This window comes from Drosophila takahashii, chromosome 2L, assembly GCF_030179915.1.
Source record: "Drosophila takahashii strain IR98-3 E-12201 chromosome 2L, DtakHiC1v2, whole genome shotgun sequence".
Lineage (NCBI taxonomy): Eukaryota > Metazoa > Arthropoda > Insecta > Diptera > Drosophilidae > Drosophila > Drosophila takahashii.
The window spans coordinates 23,543,198-23,561,737 of record NC_091678.1 but is presented as its reverse complement, the minus strand read 5'-3'; the positions used below and the strand labels follow the sequence as shown (position 1 = coordinate 23,561,737).

At 44.9% G+C, this 18,540-nt stretch overlaps 6 protein-coding genes and 1 non-coding gene across 8 annotated transcripts; 3 read left to right on the top strand and 4 right to left on the bottom strand.

Moving 5' to 3' along the window:
* Window positions 1-174: 174 nt before the first annotated feature.
* On the top strand, window positions 175-2,651 carry Noc2 (Nucleolar complex protein 2). The gene is made up of 2 exons (XM_017151529.3): window positions 175-1,262; window positions 1,320-2,651. The coding sequence occupies exons 1-2, from the start codon at window positions 234-236 to the stop codon at window positions 2,598-2,600; spliced, it is 2,310 nt and encodes a 769-aa protein (XP_017007018.2). The 5' UTR covers window positions 175-233; the 3' UTR covers window positions 2,601-2,651.
* Window positions 2,605-3,121, bottom strand: LOC108064145 (NADH dehydrogenase [ubiquinone] 1 alpha subcomplex assembly factor 2). The gene has a single exon (XM_017151533.3). It carries the CDS (start codon window positions 3,114-3,116, stop codon window positions 2,664-2,666), a length of 453 nt encoding a protein of 150 aa, XP_017007022.2. The 5' UTR covers window positions 3,117-3,121; the 3' UTR covers window positions 2,605-2,663.
* Window positions 3,122-3,268: 147 nt separating this feature from the next.
* LOC108064144 (5'-3' exonuclease PLD3) lies at window positions 3,269-4,988 on the bottom strand. The gene is made up of 2 exons (XM_044393559.2): window positions 3,603-4,988; window positions 3,269-3,538 (listed from the first exon to the last, which is right to left on the bottom strand). The coding sequence occupies exons 1-2, from the start codon at window positions 4,818-4,820 to the stop codon at window positions 3,269-3,271; spliced, it is 1,488 nt and encodes a 495-aa protein (XP_044249494.1). The 5' UTR covers window positions 4,821-4,988.
* Window positions 4,989-5,756: 768 nt separating this feature from the next.
* mAcon1 (Mitochondrial aconitase 1) lies at window positions 5,757-10,604 on the top strand. The gene is made up of 5 exons (XM_070219526.1): window positions 5,757-5,922; window positions 7,727-8,127; window positions 8,698-8,980; window positions 9,477-9,980; window positions 10,044-10,604. Exons 1-5 carry the CDS (start codon window positions 5,890-5,892, stop codon window positions 10,230-10,232), a joined length of 1,410 nt encoding a protein of 469 aa, XP_070075627.1. The 5' UTR covers window positions 5,757-5,889; the 3' UTR covers window positions 10,233-10,604.
* Window positions 10,605-10,750: 146 nt separating this feature from the next.
* Window positions 10,751-12,300, top strand: LOC108064156 (uncharacterized). 2 transcript variants are annotated; one of them, XM_070211817.1, is made up of 3 exons: window positions 10,751-10,918; window positions 10,979-11,463; window positions 11,709-12,300. In XM_070211817.1, exons 1-3 carry the CDS (start codon window positions 10,900-10,902, stop codon window positions 11,928-11,930), a joined length of 726 nt encoding a protein of 241 aa, XP_070067918.1. In that variant the 5' UTR covers window positions 10,751-10,899; the 3' UTR covers window positions 11,931-12,300. The 2 variants fall into 2 exon arrangements, with proteins under 2 accessions (XP_070067918.1, XP_017007038.2); XM_017151549.3 differs by having other exon boundaries at window positions 10,817-11,463.
* On the bottom strand, window positions 11,971-17,900 carry bur (GMP synthase burgundy). The gene is made up of 10 exons (XM_017151546.3): window positions 17,526-17,900; window positions 15,561-15,668; window positions 15,193-15,497; window positions 14,644-14,944; window positions 14,482-14,578; window positions 13,836-14,205; window positions 13,581-13,773; window positions 13,120-13,521; window positions 12,873-13,064; window positions 11,971-12,805 (listed from the first exon to the last, which is right to left on the bottom strand). Exons 2-10 carry the CDS (start codon window positions 15,648-15,650, stop codon window positions 12,704-12,706), a joined length of 2,052 nt encoding a protein of 683 aa, XP_017007035.2. The 5' UTR covers window positions 15,651-15,668; window positions 17,526-17,900; the 3' UTR covers window positions 11,971-12,703.
* LOC123002960 (small Cajal body-specific RNA PsiU2-38.40.4) lies at window positions 15,030-15,165 on the bottom strand. Its single transcript, XR_006412324.1, has one exon. It is a non-coding gene; the product is annotated as a small Cajal body-specific RNA PsiU2-38.40.4 (non-coding RNA).
* Window positions 17,901-18,540: the final 640 nt, after the last annotated feature.

Here is an 18,540-nt window from a genome sequence, read left to right as displayed (position 1 = left end):
CAGAAAAAAAACTATGTCAATGTAAGCAACGCCCTCTCTTATTTATTTATTTTAAATTATAGTCAAAATTTAATATTGATGTTGTCATATTTAGCTATATATTTAGCTTTAATTGTAGCTTAATTTTCATTTCCCATTTTTAACGTGATGGCTACACCGCCTACATATTCCGCAGTGTGGCAACCCCGTTAGGCGGCACACGTGCGATTTTGTTTTAGTTGGCTCGTGTAAAAATGAAGGTGGCTTCGAAAAAAGTTAAAACTCTGGGTAAACCCAAGCCCGGAGTAAGTAAAAAGAAGCCCGCAAAGGATGCCCTCAAAAAGGCGAAAGCCAAGAAGGCGGAAATCTCCTCCGAGCCGAAAGTTATCGCCAAGAAACCAAAGACAAAAGCCACTGCGCCAGTGAAAAATGGGAAGCCCGCTAAGAAGGGAGCCAAGAAATCACACAAGGAGGAGCTGGAAGGACTAAAGGAAATCGATCCGGAGTTCTACGATTTCCTCAAGAAGAATGACAAGAAGCTGCTCGACTTCAATCTGCTGGACAGCGACGACGAGGATGAAGAGGAGGAGGAGGAAGGCAAGGCACAGAAGGCGGCTGAGGAAAGTGGAGACGACGAGGATGACGAGGAGAAGTACCACAAGCCCAGTGAGGATTTGGCCGTGGCCAGCGATGAGAGTGACTTCGAGGAAGAGGATGATGAAGCCGCCACCGGAGGCACCCAGAAGATCACCCTAAACCTGTTGCACCAGTGGGAGCAGCAATTGGGCCAGGCCAACGTCTCCATCGACATTGTGCGCAAGGTAATCCAGGCCTTTAACTCGGCCCTGGCCAGCATCTCGGCCGATGGAGCCGACGGCGGCGAGAACCAGCCCAATGCAGCCGCCTTCAAGGTCGTCGGAGCAGCCGCCTTCAACGGAGTCATCCAGCTCTGCGTGATCCACCTGCAGCCTGCCATCATCAGATTGCTGGGCGTTAAGCCGAACAGCAGCCTGCCGCTGCACAAGCACAAGAAGTGGGTCAAGGTGCGCGGCTGTCTGCGCTACTACCTCACTGATCTGATTCGCCTGGTGGAGCAAGTCTCGAGTCCCAATATCCTGGGTGTGCTTCTCAAGCACCTGCATCAAATGGCCGGCATGGTGGTGCCCTTCTCCGCCCTGGGAAAGACCATTTTGAAGCGCCTGGTTGTCCTCTGGGCCACTGGAGACGAAACCGTTCGTGTGCTGGCCTTCCTCTGCATCTTGAAGATAACCAGGAAACAGCAGGTACACCTAGCTTCCTTATTATTATTTAATATTTGCTAACATCCAAATATCTTTCAGGCCACCATGCTTAACCATGTGCTGAAAGCCATGTACTTGGCCTATGTGCGCAATTCCAAGTTCGTGTCCCCCAATTCTCTGCCCGGAATCAACTTCATGCGTCGCTCGCTGGTGGAGATGTTCGCCTTGGACCTGAATGTCACCTATCAACATGCCTTCCTCTACATCCGTCAGTTGGCCATTCACCTGCGAAACGCAGTGATCCTGAAGAAGAAGGACAGCTTCCAGGCAGTGTACAACTGGCAGTTCATCAACTCCCTACGCCTGTGGGCGGATCTTCTGGGCGCAAGTGCGAACAAGCCGCAGTTGCAGCCTCTGGTCTATCCCCTTGTCACCATTGCCACTGGAGTGATCCGACTGGTACCCACCGCTCAGTACTTCCCATTGCGATTCCACTGTCTACAGACGCTAATTTCCCTGTCCAAGGAGACTAATACCTATGTGCCAGTGCTGCCGCTCATTGTGGAGGTTCTGAAGAGCAACACCTTCAATCGCAAGCACTCGGCGGTGTCCATGAAGCCACTGCAGTTTACCTGCATCCTGAGGCTTAACAAGGGACAGCTGGCGGAGAATGGCTTCCGCGATGAGGTCATCGAACAGGTGTGCGGTCTTCTGCTGGAGTATCTTGCTCACGAGTCTGCCTCGCTGGCCTTTAGCGATCTGGTGGTGCCCACTGTGATGGCCATTAAGGCGTACCTAAAGGATTGCCGGAATGCCAACTACACGCGCAAACTGAAGCAGCTGCTGGAGAAGATCCAGGAGAGCGGCCGTTTCATAGAGCAGCAGCGCGGCAAGAGCAGCGTTACCTTTGACATCAAGGATTCACAAGCCGTGGCCGCCTGGGAGCAGCAGCTCCGCCTGAAGCGCACGCCCCTGGACATTTACTACGCCAGCTGGCTGAAGACGCACGAGATCAAGAAGCGTCGCCAGGCGGCGCAGACGGACGAGATTAATGCCGACTACGATGTGCCCAAGCTGAAGAAGCTGCCGGCTAAGTCGGGAGTGCCCGTGAGGAATGAGAACGGAGAGATTGAGCTCTTCCCATCGGATTCGGAGGATGAAGGGGACGATGGTCTGCACGTGGGATCAGACGATGATGAAGAGGAGGAGGAAGTAGAGCAGGAGGAGGAGGAAGTGGAAGTGGAGCAGCCCAAAGCCAAGAAGGCCAAGAAGGAGAAGCCCGAAAAGCTGAAATCCCAGCCAGCAGCAGTGGAGGACGATTACGACGAGGCTGGCGGAGCCGTTGATATAGTTAAGGACTTGGACTTGAACGATTGGTAGAGAATTTAAGATCAATTTAACTATATTTACACATTAAACTCTTTAAAAATACCCATACTAGAGTTACTTCTCCGGTGGTTCCTTGCCGGGAATGAACTCGTACTCCTTGTATTTGGGGAAAGTTCCGATGGTGGGTCCGTCCACCTGCTTGGGCAGCGCCTTGTCGTCCTTGCCCTTGGCGTAGGTGGCCTCCAGTTCGGCGGCGTTGCGCTTCTTCATGTCCATGATCTGCAGGTTCTTCACCAGCTCCTCGCGTGTGGGCGGCTCCTCCCGGCGCCCGCGCAGCCACGCCTCCCACTCGGCGGTCAGTTCCTGATCAAAGGCTTCCTTGTCCGCGGGTTCAAACCACCGGGAGGGCTTCCTCTTGCCAATCGAAGGATTCGCCGGAATCTCGTAGTACTTATTGCCGAAGTAGTCCTCCCCAATGAGATCCCCGCGATACTGACGCGGTCGCAGGGACTTCCAGAAGTTCTGGAAGATAATGCCGAGTACATCTCGCGTTGGCTTGTTGGCCATGCTTTCTGTTCGCTTTATTTTTTAGATATTCGAGTGGCGAGAAATTTAAACTTATTTTAGCTTCAAAAGATTTGAGGTTAGGTCTGACGTTTGTTATGACATGAACAGCTGGTGGCAGTGTTGCAAAGTGCCGGCGGGTTTAAAAGCTAAATTCAAATTCTTAAATTTGGCTTCAAAGGCAGGGCAAAAGGACTAAACCAATCTCGCTGAAAAATGGCCAGCAAGTCGGTGCGCAGACTGTTGTTGTTGTAGTCCATGTCCTGGAGGACCAATCCAATGCCGGCTGAGTGAGTAAAGTGCTCCCCCGACCAGCTGGAGGTACCAATAAAGGCAACGCTCTCGGTGACCAAATAGGAATTGCAGCTAACTCTCCCACCGGAAATCCTCTCCAGTTCATCCGTGGTCGGCACCACAAAGCGACGCTAAAAAAGGGAATGTACTCTATAAAAAGGGCCCCTTTTCTTGTTACCCAGCAGTTCCCATTACCATTTGAATGTCCACTTCCTCCCTCACTTTGTTGAGAGCCTGCAAGGACCTCAAGAAGTGATCCTCGCTGGGATCCGTGTACTTCCACCAGGAAATGAGCAGCTTGATGGCCACACCCCGCTCCAAGGCAGCCCGTCGCAGGGCATTGTCTATTAAGGGCCAGTACTCCAGCTTGTTACCACGCCTTAACTGCGGAGAATAGTCCATCAGGGCGAGGCTTATAAACTCGGTGGCCTTATCGATGGCTTCCAGAATGACATCCAGTTCGTGGCTCCTTCCAGTGGCCGCCAATCCCGGTGGCGAACTGGCTAAGTACGCCCGCATTGTATGGTTTTTGTTAATGTTCAGCAACAGGGGTCTTTTCTGATTGATGTGGGTGTGGTAGATCCAAGGCCAGTACTCCGGCACCTCATTGCTGCCCAGGTACCAGTAGGCCTTGAAGATCTTGGCCATATCTTGGGCCAGATGTGGACAATTCCTGGCCAAAATACCCAGCTCCTTGCGCTGCGTGAGCGATCGCCAGTCCATGCTGGCGCTGCCCAGATAGAAGTGCTCACCGTCCACCAACCAGAGCTTGGAGTGCAGGTAATTGATGCCCACGACATCGGCAGCTCCGTAATTGGCCAGGATGCGGGCATCCGCATGCCACAGGCTATCCTGGCTGCGGTTGACCACGATCCGCAGTCGCAGCTTGGGTCTGCCGACATCTCCGTTGGCGAGCAGGCGCTGAAAGAGGTGTTCTCCGGGCCCAGTGCTAGTGTCATTCACGTCCAATCCGCGCAGTGTCCAGTGCGGCGATACTATGTCCAGCGAAGTCCTTGCCCTGCCCAGCAGCAACTGAAAGGCCTCAAAGGTGCTCTTCAGTTGGGGGTGGCTTGCCCTCTCCCCTTGGCTGTAGTTCAACCCCAGCGGCAGGCTCTCGACCAGTTCGAGTTGACATGGCAACGGATGTTCCACGGGAACGGGGCTGTTTGCGTTCTCGTTTCGGTGGAAGGTCTCCCAAGGCAACAGAAGGACAATCATAACCAGGACGAAGAGTATGAACACGGGTATGATGTAGCCGTGGCTGCAGCAGCAAACCTTCCGCTCCTCCTGGAGCACAAAGTTGCAGTTGGGACGCCGGCAGCAGGATGTGGCCACTGGAGTGGCTTCGTCCTGCTCCCTGGGCACTGGCTGGTAGTCCCCGGGTATCTCGTGCACTCCTCGGCGCTCGGACATGGCGATTGGGTCAGGACTAATGCTGACTGGCCATTATCAAACATTTTCCCAGCCGAACTTATTTATTATTCGCACAGTTGTGGGTAACTGCTGCCCGCCCACGCAAACAAACGGGAGTAGTATTGCAAAGCGACGCGAGTGACGTCAGAGCTGATGGCTACAATCTAGCCAAATTGGACAGTTTTAATTTGGGATTAACTGCATTCCAGCCTTTTTATTTATAAAAGATAGTCTCATTATTTACCTGTCGTAAGTTCAGTGCAATACTTTAAAATGAGAGGAAATATTTATTTCATGGTGAATACATTTTCAGTTGGGGATTACCGTAAGGCATTTTAATCACGGTACTTGGGAACTAACTGTATTTAACTTGCATACTCGGAACATTGGCGAATCCATGTTCGACAAGAATTTTTATTGGTACCATTACTGCTGCCAAAATTTTGGAAAAAAGTTGATATAAATTGCTAAAAATGTTGTACAAATGGCTAAAAAATGGATAAATAATTACATTTTGGTTTTCGACCAATATATGTATGTGTTTAAGAAATAAAACACCTTTTAATTTAAAAAAAGTTTAACATTTTGTTAAAAGTGGGGCGAAATATGAGGCTGTGCTAATGTAATCGTTGCAATTTTGTCTTATAGGACCTCATTATTTCAGGCTGTTCTAGTGTACAAAAATATCTTAAGGCGACCAACATCCACGAGCTTCTAGCTAAGGGGATAAATTCAAACGGTTAAATAATTGGTATTATTGGGGTCCTATCAACACTGACAAACTAGTTAAATAATTAAAATATAATTAAAGAATTCAAACCCATTTAATGATAGTCAGCATTGAGCTTTTTTTCCGCAGTGGAGCTAGCTTGGGCGGGAAAATAGCTGACCGGCCATCGCTGCCGCCCGGTCGCGCCGCTACAAACACTGGCCGCCGTGGGAATAAGTTAGTCTGTGAAATCTTCCGGCTGAGAGGGCTGAAAATTTTGACGGCTAAAAACTTCCGCTGCAATATCAGTTCCATTTCCATCGAGTGTATTCCGAGTATCGTTTAATCAGGACGCGAACAATGGCTGCGAGATTGATGAGCGCCCAGGCACAGGTAGGTTCTGTTCCGGAGCCTGTGCCTCCAGCCGATCCGGTTAAACCACGCAAAAATATGAATATATATAGAATCTGGGAGCGGTAAAAACCCCAAAATCAAAGCTGCGATAAAGACGACTGGAAACACTGCGCGAAAGTTTGCGAAAAATCGTTGGCAAAATTTTTTGCACACCCAGCAGGATGTGGGCACCGAAAAGTCGCGAATTTTCGCAAAGCGTTTTCTAACCTAAAAACAAAATCCAAAGTTGTTAGGTAACCGAGTACGTAGTGTTTGTGATTCTATAGCCCCTGCATCCAGAATGGGTTGAATGTGGAGCAGTGTTCCATGCCAAATCGGTGGCATCTAGCAATTAACGGCAATTCGCGAGGGTTCGACGCCTCTCGCATTTACATAATCGCCTGGTCCGCAGTTATTTAACCAGGAGACCCTATGCAGCATATATCTTCGGGGGGAGGTCCGTCTTATCTGTGACAGGTTTACTTACACTCTGATAATGACCGGACTAAATATAGCTTAAATATATTCCGCTCTTCAACTCGAGTATCACGCGCCTTGGAGGAGCCTTTGCCTTTCGAGTGGGTATTTTCCATGGCAGCTTCGAGAAAGGCTTCACTGTACTTGCCAATAAGTTAATGACCTATTTGACGTAATTGCCATTGCAATTGTTGCGATTTGTTTGTGTGCGTCACGTGGACCTGCTAATTGCGAGAAATTCTCGCATTTTGTAACAATTGTAAACGTTTCTTAATCTGTGCATAAACAACAACAAACTGTATTCCCAGCTGTTTTCTATTAGCAATATATTTTTATTCAAAATTGTTCATTAAAATACGTATTTTTAACGTCCTAACAGAAAACAAACCTGGCCTTTTTTCTATCCTATTTATACTTTTACTTTAATCTATTACCAGAAATAGCATCCAAAACCATGATTTGGTGAATTAGGCACATTTTTTTTTTAGAAATTGTTATTTTTTAGTAACTAAAATTAAACAAAAATTAATATTTGTGATTTTTTAAAAAAGAAAATTTGGCCAACATTTTTTTACATTTATATATTTTTTGTTTTATTTTTCCTATTTTAACCAATTTATAACAAATATTAAATTGGTGCCAAGATGACTTGCTGCTTCTTTATTGTATTGTTTTTATTTTCCTCATGGAATATTTTTGGTCATTCAAAAATAATCAACGTGGTAAACAGACAACTTCCAGAAAGGTGCTTCAAAATATATTGCCATAGATAAGCGATCTTTTAATAACTCTTGCTTATAAAGAGGGAACTTTGCGTCTAAAAATATATCTCCAACAATAAACGACAGATATAATATAATAAACTGTAGGGAAAAACTTCAATTGCGTAGTTCGGTTAAATATAGGACTACACTTTAACATTGATATAAGATTTTTAATTTTATAAAAAATATGCAATTTTCATCTGAATATTGTAGGTGATGACAAATCCCCGATTTTTTTTTGACAAAACAACACTACTTATTGAGATTTGTACATTTCCTGATAAAGCTGTGCCAATCTAATTAAAGTTGAGAGGCCTCCTGACATGATAATCAAGTGTTTATTACGCTACCAATCGAATCAATCAAATCAGTACGGTGTGTACCACAAAAAAACTCTGGTGATAAAATATCAAGAGTTTGGCAAATATTTGAGTCTATACTGTACTTTTCATGACTGCTATATTATGTTTTGGCAATGTGCTAATTAGACGATCTTGATTTTTTCACCTTAATTTCACTATTTTGAATTTTTTCAAAGAGGTTTTTATCTTTCTACTTTCCAGGTGTGCCGACTGGGCAAGCATGTGGTGGCTGAAGCGCCAGTGGTGCGCCAGTTCCACGCCTCCTGCTACACCGCCTCCAAGGTGGCCCTGTCCAAGTTCGACTCGGACGTCTTCCTGCCGTACGAGAAGCTGAACAAGCGCCTGGAAGTGGTGCGCGGTCGCCTGAACCGCCCACTGACTCTCTCCGAGAAGGTGCTGTACTCGCATCTGGATGATCCCGCCAACCAGGACATCGTGCGCGGCACCTCCTATCTGCGCCTGCGTCCCGATCGCGTGGCCATGCAGGATGCCACCGCCCAGATGGCCTTGCTGCAGTTCATCTCCTCCGGCCTGAAGAAGGTGGCTGTGCCCTCGACGGTGCACTGTGACCATTTGATGGGGGGAGCCACAGAGACTTTGGGGTTAGTTATTACAGAATTCTAATTGTTTTATTTTGATGTGCAGAAGTATTGCTTTTTTTATTGCTTTTTTTTCGTATTTTGCCCGTTGTAACTTGTGAAATTGGAGATATTTTCACATTATACCTGCATCTCTTTTATTAAAAAGTGATTACAGCTTATTATTTATGAAGAAACCATTCCCTGATGGACAGTGTTGTTAAGCCCTGCTGTGTACATATTATATTATATCTCATGTAAACAACACATTAAAGAATTTTATTACAAAATTTTATTTTCATTCCATTTTTTGATCTCTCTCACACATTGATATTTTTATTTTTCAAATGCATATGTTGGCGTATTTTATTGTTTAACGTTACTTGATCTCTCTGTTTAAAACACTTTATCATTTCAGTTCATTTTATTGTACATACTTTTATTCCGGTTAAACAGTTAACACTCAGTTGTAACCACATGTTAATGAGTTCTCTATTTCGCTTCACATTTGATCGGCGATGTTTTACCAACTTAACCAATATGTACTGATAAACTACCATATTGTTTTCTTTACCCCATACTTCTTCGGTGGGTGTGGATCCGGGACGTGAAGAAGGGCGACAAGAACACGATCGTCACCTCGTACAACCGCAACTTCACCGGCAGGAACGACGCCAACCCGGCCACCCACTGCTTTGTCACCAGTCCCGAGCTGGTCACCGCCCTGTCCATCGCCGGCCGCTTGGACTTCAACCCGCTGACCGACGAGCTCACCGGATCCGATGGCAAGAAGTTCAAGCTGAAGGCTCCCTTCGGCGACGAGCTGCCCGCCCAGGGCTTCGACCCCGGCCAGGACACTTACACTGCTCCCCCAGCTGTGAGTTCAAATAAATCCAATTTGTTATTATACCCGATACTCGTAGAGTAAAAGGGTATATTGTATTCGTGCAAAAGTATGTAACAGCCATGTCCGTCTGTCCGTATGAACGCTGAGATCTCGGAAACTACAAAAGCTAGAAGGTTAAGATTTTCCACACATATTCTTGGGCCTCCTACGCAGCGCAAGTTTATTTCAGCCGAGCGCCACGACCCCTAATCGCCCACTAACGATTTTAAAATGTGTCATGCGCCCACATCTTTAAAGATTTCCGAGAAGTATAAATGCAATTTTGTTGTGTATATTTATACCTATCGAAATGGAGGAGACATTTTTCAAATCGGACCATTCATTAAAACGTTATACGCAATCAAAATTGTTTGTATATCTATCTCCCTCGCACTCCCTTTAGCTGAGGTTCGAATTAGATAGTCGGGACACCAACCCGACTATAGCGTTCTCTCTTGTTAATAATTCAATATGGTTTTATTTACAGAGCGGCGAGAACGTCAAGGTGGCTGTCGATCCCAAGTCGACCCGCCTGCAGCTGCTGGAGCCCTTCGACAAGTGGAACGGCAAGGATCTGGAGGACCTGACCGTGCTGATCAAGGTCAAGGGCAAGTGCACCACCGACCACATCTCCGCCGCCGGACCTTGGCTGAAGTACCGTGGCCATCTGGACAACATCTCCAACAACATGTTCATTGGCGCCACCAACTACGAGAACAACGAGATGAACAACATCAAGAACCAGCGCAACGGCTCCTGGGGCGGAGTTCCCGACGTGGCCCGCGACTACAAGGCCAACGGCATCAAGTGGGTGGCCGTCGGCGATGAGAACTACGGCGAGGGCTCGTCCCGCGAGCATGCCGCTTTGGAGCCACGCCACCTGGGTGGCCGTGCCATCATCGTCAAGTCCTTTGCCCGTATCCACGAGACCAACCTGAAGAAGCAGGGTCTGCTGCCCCTCACCTTTGCCAATCCCGCTGATTACGATAAGGTTTGTCAAGCGTGAATAACGTGAATAAGTACAAGATTTCATCATCAATTTGTGCATCAACAGATCCAGCCCACGAGCAAGATCTCCCTGCTCAACCTGAACTCCCTGGCGCCTGGAAAGCCCGTGGAATGCGAGGTCAAGAACGGCAGCAAGGTCGACAAGATCACGCTGAACCACACCCTGAACGACCTGCAGATCGGCTGGTTCAAGGCTGGCAGCGCCCTCAACCGCATGAAGGAGCTGGCCCAGTAAATGGTCCTGGACCTACTTAAGATCCCCTGTCCAGAACTCCGATCCTAGCCCCTGCTCCCAGTAGGCGAACACACTCAGACTCACAACGCAAGCAATCGAGTTATGGTATTGTTATTCAATTTTTTTCAAATTGTTTATATTTTCTATTTTGAGTATATCGAGTGTGCTGTTTTAAAAGTGAATTATGTAACCGAATGATGGCGAGAATTTGTAAGAGTTTTATATATATAATTATACACAATATTATTTTAATTCTTGCTATGAATGTTTCCTTCGATTTTGTTCTTTTCGAATTTGTCTAAATGCTCTGCAGATTGCCTCGACGATGAAGATGATTAAGTGCGAATAAAACTCAAAGTAATACGTATTAAACCGAATCTTTTATTTAATAAACCAGAAAAGCGGACAATAAGAGTGCTAATACATCCCATGTCCTCTTTATTTTCCCCATTAATAACCTAATTGTATCAATTATAAGATGTAAGACACAACAGTGAGTTGATATTATTAATATGTAGTGGAAAATAAAGCATAATATCAATAGTTGAAATTGTTTTGGTCAAAATGGGAAAAAAGGAAATTGCTTGAATTTAATTGTCAAATCATTTCTTTAAATTACGTTTTTCTTGTGTTAAATTATCAGTAAATCAAATTTCCATTAGTTGCAATGAATCGAAGACGGAAAAGTAAAACGTCCATTGCTTCTAGCACGGAATTTTACTCCTACTCCGATAAACTTTCTTTAGGGAGAAGTCGAGCCCTTCTGGTGGCCAAACTTAATCGTCAGGAAAAGCGTAAACAGAGTAAAACGTCCTTCAACTCCACGACGGGATACTATTCCTACTCTGATGGGACTTCTTTGAGAAGGACCCCAATCACCTTCACAGCCAGTCCGGAGTTCATGCAAAACGCGAAAGTTAAACTAAAGTTAATCGCCCTGTATGAGGATCACGCGTGCTTGTGGAATCAATGTCACAAGGATTTCTTCAATTTCGAGCGCAAGGATCAAATCTGGGAGGCGATCGCCAACGAAATGAAAGCGGACTCGCCACCCGGGTTTTGGAAGCATATGATCCACAGGCTGCGCTATAATGTGGATCTGGAGCGTATTCAAGAGCAGAGTGCGAAGTTTTCGGGCGATACTGTGCCACCCAAACTGTACTACTCGGATAATCTGGCGTTCTTAAATCACATGTTTAACCGAGAAAAAATAATTCCAGCTAGAGCGATTGTAAGTTAAAAGTTAATAGCTAATTACAGAAGATAAGAAATGAATTAAGGTCATCCAAAATTATAAAACACCAAGATAAACTAATTTAATTGGTTGGCTACTATAAAATTTTAATAATTTTGTTTATTTTATAAACAATTTATTTTCAAAATTATTGAAACAATAGAAAAATATTAAAGTCATTATTTTATTATTTATTTATTATTATTTCACAATTATTACTGTTCTTAAATTATTCTACCAAGATCAAGTCTTCCGGAGTTACACTTGAGAAGAATCCGTCAAGAAACCTGCCAGTACGGGAAAAACCAAAATCTCGCACCCCCATCAGCGAAAAGTTAGCCTCCCTTGAGAAGTTAAGAAACCACCAAGCCAGCAAGTTTCTCTTCCGAGAAGCCTTTCAAAAAAGGCAAAAGGCCACCAGTGGAGGGCCCTATTATTTAACCAAGGCAAAGAATAATTCGTAGGCCTTAGTTTCCGGATGTCCGACCAAAAGAGCATGCAGTATCAAACACTTTTAAATCAATTTTTCGTTTTATTACATTTCTTTTATCATCATAATCGTTTTATTTTTTTCCGGTTTTGCCATTTTTTAAATATAGACGTTTTATATAACAATTCATAATTTTAGCTTACAATATTTTTTTCGTGTTCTTACAATCTTTTTGTTTATGCCTTTTGCCACGAAAACACTTTCTCTCTTGCAAATATACAACTTTCAGAACTTGAGTTTGCAATTATTTAATATCTGTATGTATATAATATATATATTTTATGTATATAACTAAAAATGCGTAAATTAATTGTTTTTGTTTGTTACGTGGTTTGTGGGCACATTCCTTTTCACAAAAGGAACAAAACATGAAAATGTACATAAGTATTATTGGCAAATAGTTCGCCATCTGTGTTAGATCTCGATTCGCTTAATTCCGCATTAATTACACACACACATGTATCATCGATATTATGAACCTGAATTGTTTTCAATTTTCGAAGCGGCAGTTCCAGTTCTGTATTTGCGCCTCATCAATTGCTCGTTTTACGTGTCTCTCTAAAAGGCAGGAGCAGCCGCGATGACCTCGAGGGCTAGGATCGATCCATCCGCCGTTCGCTCGTTATGCCAACTGACCGACCGATCGGCCATTGTCCCATCGAGCGCCCGCCGCTTATTGGTTGGTTGATTATTGTTTGTCTCATCTACTTCTATGAAATGGCTGTTGAAAGTTTTGGTTTGAACGCATCATTCCCACTCGGTGGTGCCCGGCGGCTTGGCTGTCAAGTCGTAGAGCACCCTCGAGATTCCATCCAGCTTGGATATGTCGCGCACAATTTGATTTAAGACCTGCAAATGGATAATACAATAATTAACATGCATATTTCGAACAGTCTTATAACGTCTATATACTTACTTGCACTGGCAGTTGCACGGAGCCGGGCTCAGCCGGCACACCAGTCATAAAGTCGTTCGTTATGAACGGGCGCAGCACCACCGATCTTCTGCAGGAGGGTGTGCGGTTAATGGGATCGCGATCAAAGTGAACGGGTATAAGGACGACAGGCATCTGTGAGATTTTCCGATACAGTCCAGCTTGCATTATGATCTGTAATGATCATTTTATTAAATTGTTTGTGCTTACCGGAGATAAATCAACTTACCTCATTGGCGATATCATCCGCTTGCCTCAGCTGCGATAGCACCCCCGTGTTGAGTGTGGTGTGCGTGATATCCGTCACCAGATACTGCACGGGCTCGCCAAAGATGTAGCACACCCTGTTTACGTTGTGCAGGATGCGCGGTATGATTTTGGCGAGGAAGAGAAGGTCCTGCCAGTTGGGCTCCTGACTCGTGGATAGGCCTACCACGTAGCTGTATGACCGCTTGTCGCCCTGCACCCCTACGGAACGAATGGGCAGTAGGGTGGCCTGGATCTGCGAGTTGGCGGAGATTCGCAGCAAGTCCTTCTGCTCCGCTTCGCTGGTGGCGCCCGTTACCCGGTTGATCAGAGCATGGTTCTTCTGCAACTTATTTTTGTAGTCCACTATCACGCGGACAATAACCTGTAATAAATTAACCAATGAATATAGGTAAATATAAGGAAATTAAAGTGTAAACATGCCTGAGTTTCAGAGTAGTCCTTCTCCATGTAAGCCTCCTCGGCGCAGAGCACACGGATCGCCAGGCCAGGACCGGGGAAGGGTTGTCTCTCCACAAGATCCGACGGCAGACCCAGGTCATTGCCCAGATCGCGCACCTCATCCTTGTGGAAGTCACACAGTGGCTCAACGACACGTCCCGCATTGCGAAGTTCTCTGAAACATTGAATTTAGAAGTGATTTTAGCTAACTAATAGGACCGATGTCTTGCACATTACCTGATCAGATCCGTGTCATTGTGGTGCGTTTTGATTGTTTCTGCATTCGTGCTGACCATGTTCGAGGCGGACTCGATCAGATCTGGCCGGAGGGTTCCCTGAGCCAGCATTACCTCTTCGGGCTTCAGCTTCAATTCGGCAACGACATCGTTTGTCACCTTGACGAATATATCACCGATTATCTTGCGCTTCTCCTCCGGATTGTAAGTCTGACAGAGCATGGGCGTCTCCACCACGGAGTACTGTCCGGGCCTTTTGACTTGCGTGGTGCCTTTGAGGAACGTGTAGCCTTCCTTGCGGACAATCAAATCGATGCCAATTTCGCGCAGAGAACGCTCCACCTTTTCACTTTCGTTCTTGCGCATGAAACCTATGGGTAGAATACAAATGACTTAGTATTAATTTGCATTGAAAAAGCATAATAATTTTAAAGTGCTCTAAATAAAAAATCTTAAATTTTTTCCTTATTTTGTTGGGTTTTTAAGCATTTTAAGTTATCATAAAATGAAAAAGAAAGAAAGTACTTTTTGAAAATTAATACAAATTACTAGTGCAAAAAATATCAGACCTAGAAAATTTAATTTCAAAATAAGATTAAATTTCTAGGATGGATATAATTGCTACTCTTATCTTCAGATTTTCATACCATTATCTACATGCACGGCAATTATCTGATTAGCATACAGGGCACGACGGAGCAAAGCTGCACAAACAGTCGAATCCACGCCACCGCTGACCAGCAGCTGTAAATTGTAGATATCATTTAAATAAGACAGTCCTTTAAGGATAAAATCATTTCCAAACTCACCAACACCTTATTGTTGCCCACTTTCTCGCGAATGTAGCGTATGCACTCCTCCTTTCGGCTGCCCATGGTGAAGTTGGGCGTCAGTTCGCAGATCTCGTAGAGGAAGTTCGATAGCATCTGTTTGCCATTGATGGTGAGGTCTACCTCAGGGTGGAACTGGACGCCGTAGATGCGGAGTACCTCATTGTAAATGGCCGTCACAATGCGGTTCGTGGACCAGCCACCTATTTTCAGATTCTCGCCCACCCGCTCCACGCTATCGCCATGGGTTAAAAGCACGGACTGTGTGCGACTAAGGCGACTGTGGGAACACAAAAGGGGTTATGTTAGACAATTCTTTCCAAGTTGTTGGAAACCGAACAATGCATTTAAGTAGTGATAAGTTCATATGTCTGGCCACGTGTAGATCAATTTATAGACTGCTCTAAACTGAACTGTTCTTGGCAATAAAATTATTCTGGCAGCATTGTATCAGCGCTTAAGTAAACTTAATCAATTCAGGCACTTTCTTGTTGCTGCTATGCCCAAATATCCTGTGTCCTGACTCACCTGAAAAGCGGGCACGAAGTCTCAATCTCGATGTTCTGTTGGCCATCTTCCCGAACATCCTTCTTGAGCACTGTGCCCCCGAACTCTTTGTTTATCAGCTGCATGCCGTAGCAGATGCCCAGCATGGGTATCTTTAGCTTAAACAGATCAGGATCATAGCTGGGCGCATCCTCTGCGTAGACGGAGTTGGGTCCTCCGGAGATGATGATGCCCCGATAGCCATTGTTGCGTATCGTGGCTGCCGGCGTGTCCAATGGCAGGATGTCCGACTCCACAAGGAGTTCGCGAACCTTGCGGTCGATAACCTGAGGAGGAAAACGTTAGAATTAGCATTTTTAACAGAGGTTGTTTCGTAGCCTTGATCTCACCTTGCCGTACTGTGCTCCCGCATCGAGTATAACAATCTTATCGTGCCGCAGGCCGTTCTCCGCTGTGCCCAGAAATATGTTTGAGTTCATTTCTTTATCGTTGCAGCACTGCAAAGAGAACAAATTTGAATGTCAGTCAAGCAATCGCCGAAACAAACACCGAATCTCGACTGGCTGGTCGGATCGTTTCTGCGGCTTATTTATGCTCCAGTTGTGGCTGCAATCGACTCTATAGAAACAAGGCTAAAAGCTGGCTAGGAGGCGGGGAAAACGGGGTTTAGTCATGGGGCAATCGCGGGGATTGAGATTCAGGGTGGTACAGAGGGCTCACATACCGGCAATATCTTGTGGAGCACTCGCAGAAACATTCAACATGCAGGTGGCCAGGACGCTCTACGATAGACAACAAACATTGGCAAAGATTTTTCGTCACAGAAAGGTGAAATGTGCAGTGTGGAAGGAAAACTCCAATGCGAAAACTCAAGCGAAGAAAAAACAAGGCCAAGGAGGCGATGCCTACGAAAAATGATTGGCGGTGCGTGGTGGCGGTTCTGAATTCTAAACCCTGACTAGGGGTAATATGATATTGGCCAGATATTTTTATAGTATACATTCTTCCAGATAAGGGATTCAATAATACTAGACTTGTTAACTAGTGGCATCATGATGCTATATGATTTCATGAGTATGTTATATTGTTATAATTAAAATCAGACAACTATTTAAAATTCGATAATGTTATGGTAAATCAGGTAATACCAAAATCATACATACCATAGAAAATGGTTAATTTTTTAAATAATTATGAGACTGATTTAATTTGGATTTAAAGCTGGAAAGCTTGTTCTTTAATATACGAGTTTTACGGAATGTAATTACCATTTTCTTTTTTTAATATTTTTAAATAAGTTTAAAAAACTTGGTATGATATTTGTTCGAATATATTATATCCCTATTATGTATCTTTTAAAATAAAATAGTTATAAAATCCTTTAAAATAATAATGTTTAAAGATAGTGTTTTGAGTTAATGATGCGTGCTTCGATGTAAAAAACCTTCAATAATAGCCCCCCCAATAACCCCTTCAATCAGAATTATACCGAATACAAAGTTCGGACTACCGAAGTTATCGACAATTTTCGTATATTATAGAATACAAATTTGGATGCAAGAGGATGAGGATGTGAGGCGGAAACGGAACGTAACGGGATGAGGGGGGCGGCGCCGGCTACTGACCGCCAGATGACGGGCGAAAATGCAGAAAAAAAGAGAGCGAGAGCGGAAGCGAGACAGAGAGCCAAAGATGGGAGAAGAGAAATGGCAGGTAAACGAAAAACAGAGAAACAGAGATGCAAAGGAAAATGCGCAAGGAAAATGGCACAAAAATAAACAATAAAAAAAGTCAGGAGACAAATTAGCAATGGCAACGAGTTTTCTTTTGTTTTTCACATTTTTCTTTCGTTTCCTGCAGCAGCAAGCAACTGCATAAAGAAAGGCAACTCCAGGGGTTAAAAGTGCATTAGGTCACTGATGCGATGCGAATGCGAAGTCTGTGATGTAAGCCTTGCTCTTCTTTTGGCTCTCTCATTTTTGATAACAACAAGCAAAAGGTTATCAGAAACCCAGCAAAAGCAAAAGCAAAACAACAACAACAAAAACAAAAAGTGGGAGGCCGCGTGCTTGTAACTCAATACCCATGCAGCGAAAACACACGCGAGCACACACCAACACACGTGGAGCCGCCTACAAGCGGCGCTTATAACCACAAAATGGCCACGAGAAATGTTTGCAAAACATATACAAATTCGCAAATGGGCGAAAAAAAAGGAATGCCAAATGCGTTTGAAGCAGATTGCAAGTGCGATGGGCGGCGAGGGGGCGGTGGGGGTGCTGACTTGTGGGTGGAGCTGTGCCGCATGACGATTTCGCTGGAATTGGCAGATCTTTCGCCAAATATCCTCTCACCTGCTCGTCGTTTTGGCCTGGCAGGCGGTTTTTCCAGGGGCGGGATGTCCGTGGGCAAGGCCGTGGAAAACCGTGGCAAGCAGCGGAAAACTTAATGCTTAGGCACTATGTTCGCGATCCGTTGTTAGCGGTCCCCCGTTCTCCTCTCACCGTCGCACTTTTTGCCAAATTTCTTCGGCTGCTGCAGCTGCTTTTCCGCGTTTCCACGGCTGCTCGTCACCGCTGGCAAAGTGTTCACTTCGATTTTCACGGCTGCAACTCGGCTGCGTTCGAATGGCCGCTACTAGGCACTTTCCTTTGGTTTTTTTTGCAATTTTTTCGTGAATTAAAGCCGAAAGATGACTTATTGACGAGCGTATGACCGTAACTTGGAGGAGAGAAAATCCGGCGGTTGCGGTTTAGGAAAAATACCATGTGCGTGAGGAGTGGGTATTTTTTTGCGATATATCGTTTGACTAGTTAAAAAAAATATTGTTAAGAAGTAAACATTTATAGCCTCTTCCCATAGAGTCCATCCGTTTGAAACGGTTGGGATTTTCGACGAATGTGAAACTCGTGTTCCCACAGAACTCCATCCACCATCTACCATCCAATAACAGCTGAGTGAAGAGCAGTTGCTCAGCGCAACATTAACGAAGGGGGATTTTAACTCGGAAAAACTGTCGTAAAATTGCGTTCTCCTAATTTTATTGGAGAATAATACAATAAATAGATTAAAAATATAGTTTATTAACATATCTGAACGTTTATAACATATCCTACAATGAGTATGCATACATATTGCTGACTGCGGGGGAGCCTAACCTCCCGTACCCCACACTCCGCTCTTACTACGCCTCTGCCTAGCCAATATTAATATGAAAAATTTGTAAACAAAACCAAATGTATGCTGTTTATGGTAAATTATAGCAACTTTGGAACTTTATAGGAGTACAAAGTACACTTTTAATTAACATTAGTTATATTTACGAAGTGCAGAACATATTTTGACGCTTTGCTGCAAACATTTATGTTT

What these genes read in the sequence shown, in the direction of transcription:
- Noc2 (XM_017151529.3), top strand. Translation starts at nt 234, where the DNA reads ATGAAGGTGGCTTCGAAAAAAGTTAAAACTCTGGGTAAACCCAAGCCC. An exon ending in AGATAACCAGGAAACAGCAG is followed by an intron (nt 1,263 to 1,319) that starts GTACACCTAGCT and finishes AATATCTTTCAG; the next exon opens with GCCACCATGCTTAACCATGT.
- LOC108064145 (XM_017151533.3), bottom strand. Translation starts at nt 3,116, where the DNA reads ATGGCCAACAAGCCAACGCGAGATGTACTCGGCATTATCTTCCAGAAC.
- LOC108064144 (XM_044393559.2), bottom strand. Translation starts at nt 4,820, where the DNA reads ATGTCCGAGCGCCGAGGAGTGCACGAGATACCCGGGGACTACCAGCCA. An exon ending in AGGAAGTGGACATTCAAATG is followed by an intron (nt 3,539 to 3,602) that starts GTAATGGGAACT and finishes TCCCTTTTTTAG; the next exon opens with CGTCGCTTTGTGGTGCCGAC.
- mAcon1 (XM_070219526.1), top strand. Translation starts at nt 5,890, where the DNA reads ATGGCTGCGAGATTGATGAGCGCCCAGGCACAG. An exon ending in GGAGCCACAGAGACTTTGGG is followed by an intron (nt 8,128 to 8,697) that starts GTTAGTTATTAC and finishes TCTTCGGTGGGT; the next exon opens with GTGGATCCGGGACGTGAAGA. An exon ending in ATCCCGCTGATTACGATAAG is followed by an intron (nt 9,981 to 10,043) that starts GTTTGTCAAGCG and finishes GTGCATCAACAG; the next exon opens with ATCCAGCCCACGAGCAAGAT.
- LOC108064156 (XM_017151549.3), top strand. Translation starts at nt 10,900, where the DNA reads ATGAATCGAAGACGGAAAAGTAAAACGTCCATTGCTTCTAGCACGGAA. An exon ending in TAATTCCAGCTAGAGCGATT is followed by an intron (nt 11,464 to 11,708) that starts GTAAGTTAAAAG and finishes TATTCTACCAAG; the next exon opens with ATCAAGTCTTCCGGAGTTAC.
- bur (XM_017151546.3), bottom strand. Translation starts at nt 15,650, where the DNA reads ATGAACTCAAACATATTTCTGGGCACAGCGGAGAACGGCCTGCGGCAC. An exon ending in AATGACACGGATCTGATCAG is followed by an intron (nt 13,774 to 13,835) that starts GTAATGTGCAAG and finishes TCAATGTTTCAG; the next exon opens with AGAACTTCGCAATGCGGGAC. An exon ending in CGGATGATATCGCCAATGAG is followed by an intron (nt 13,065 to 13,119) that starts GTAAGTTGATTT and finishes TGATCATTACAG; the next exon opens with ATCATAATGCAAGCTGGACT.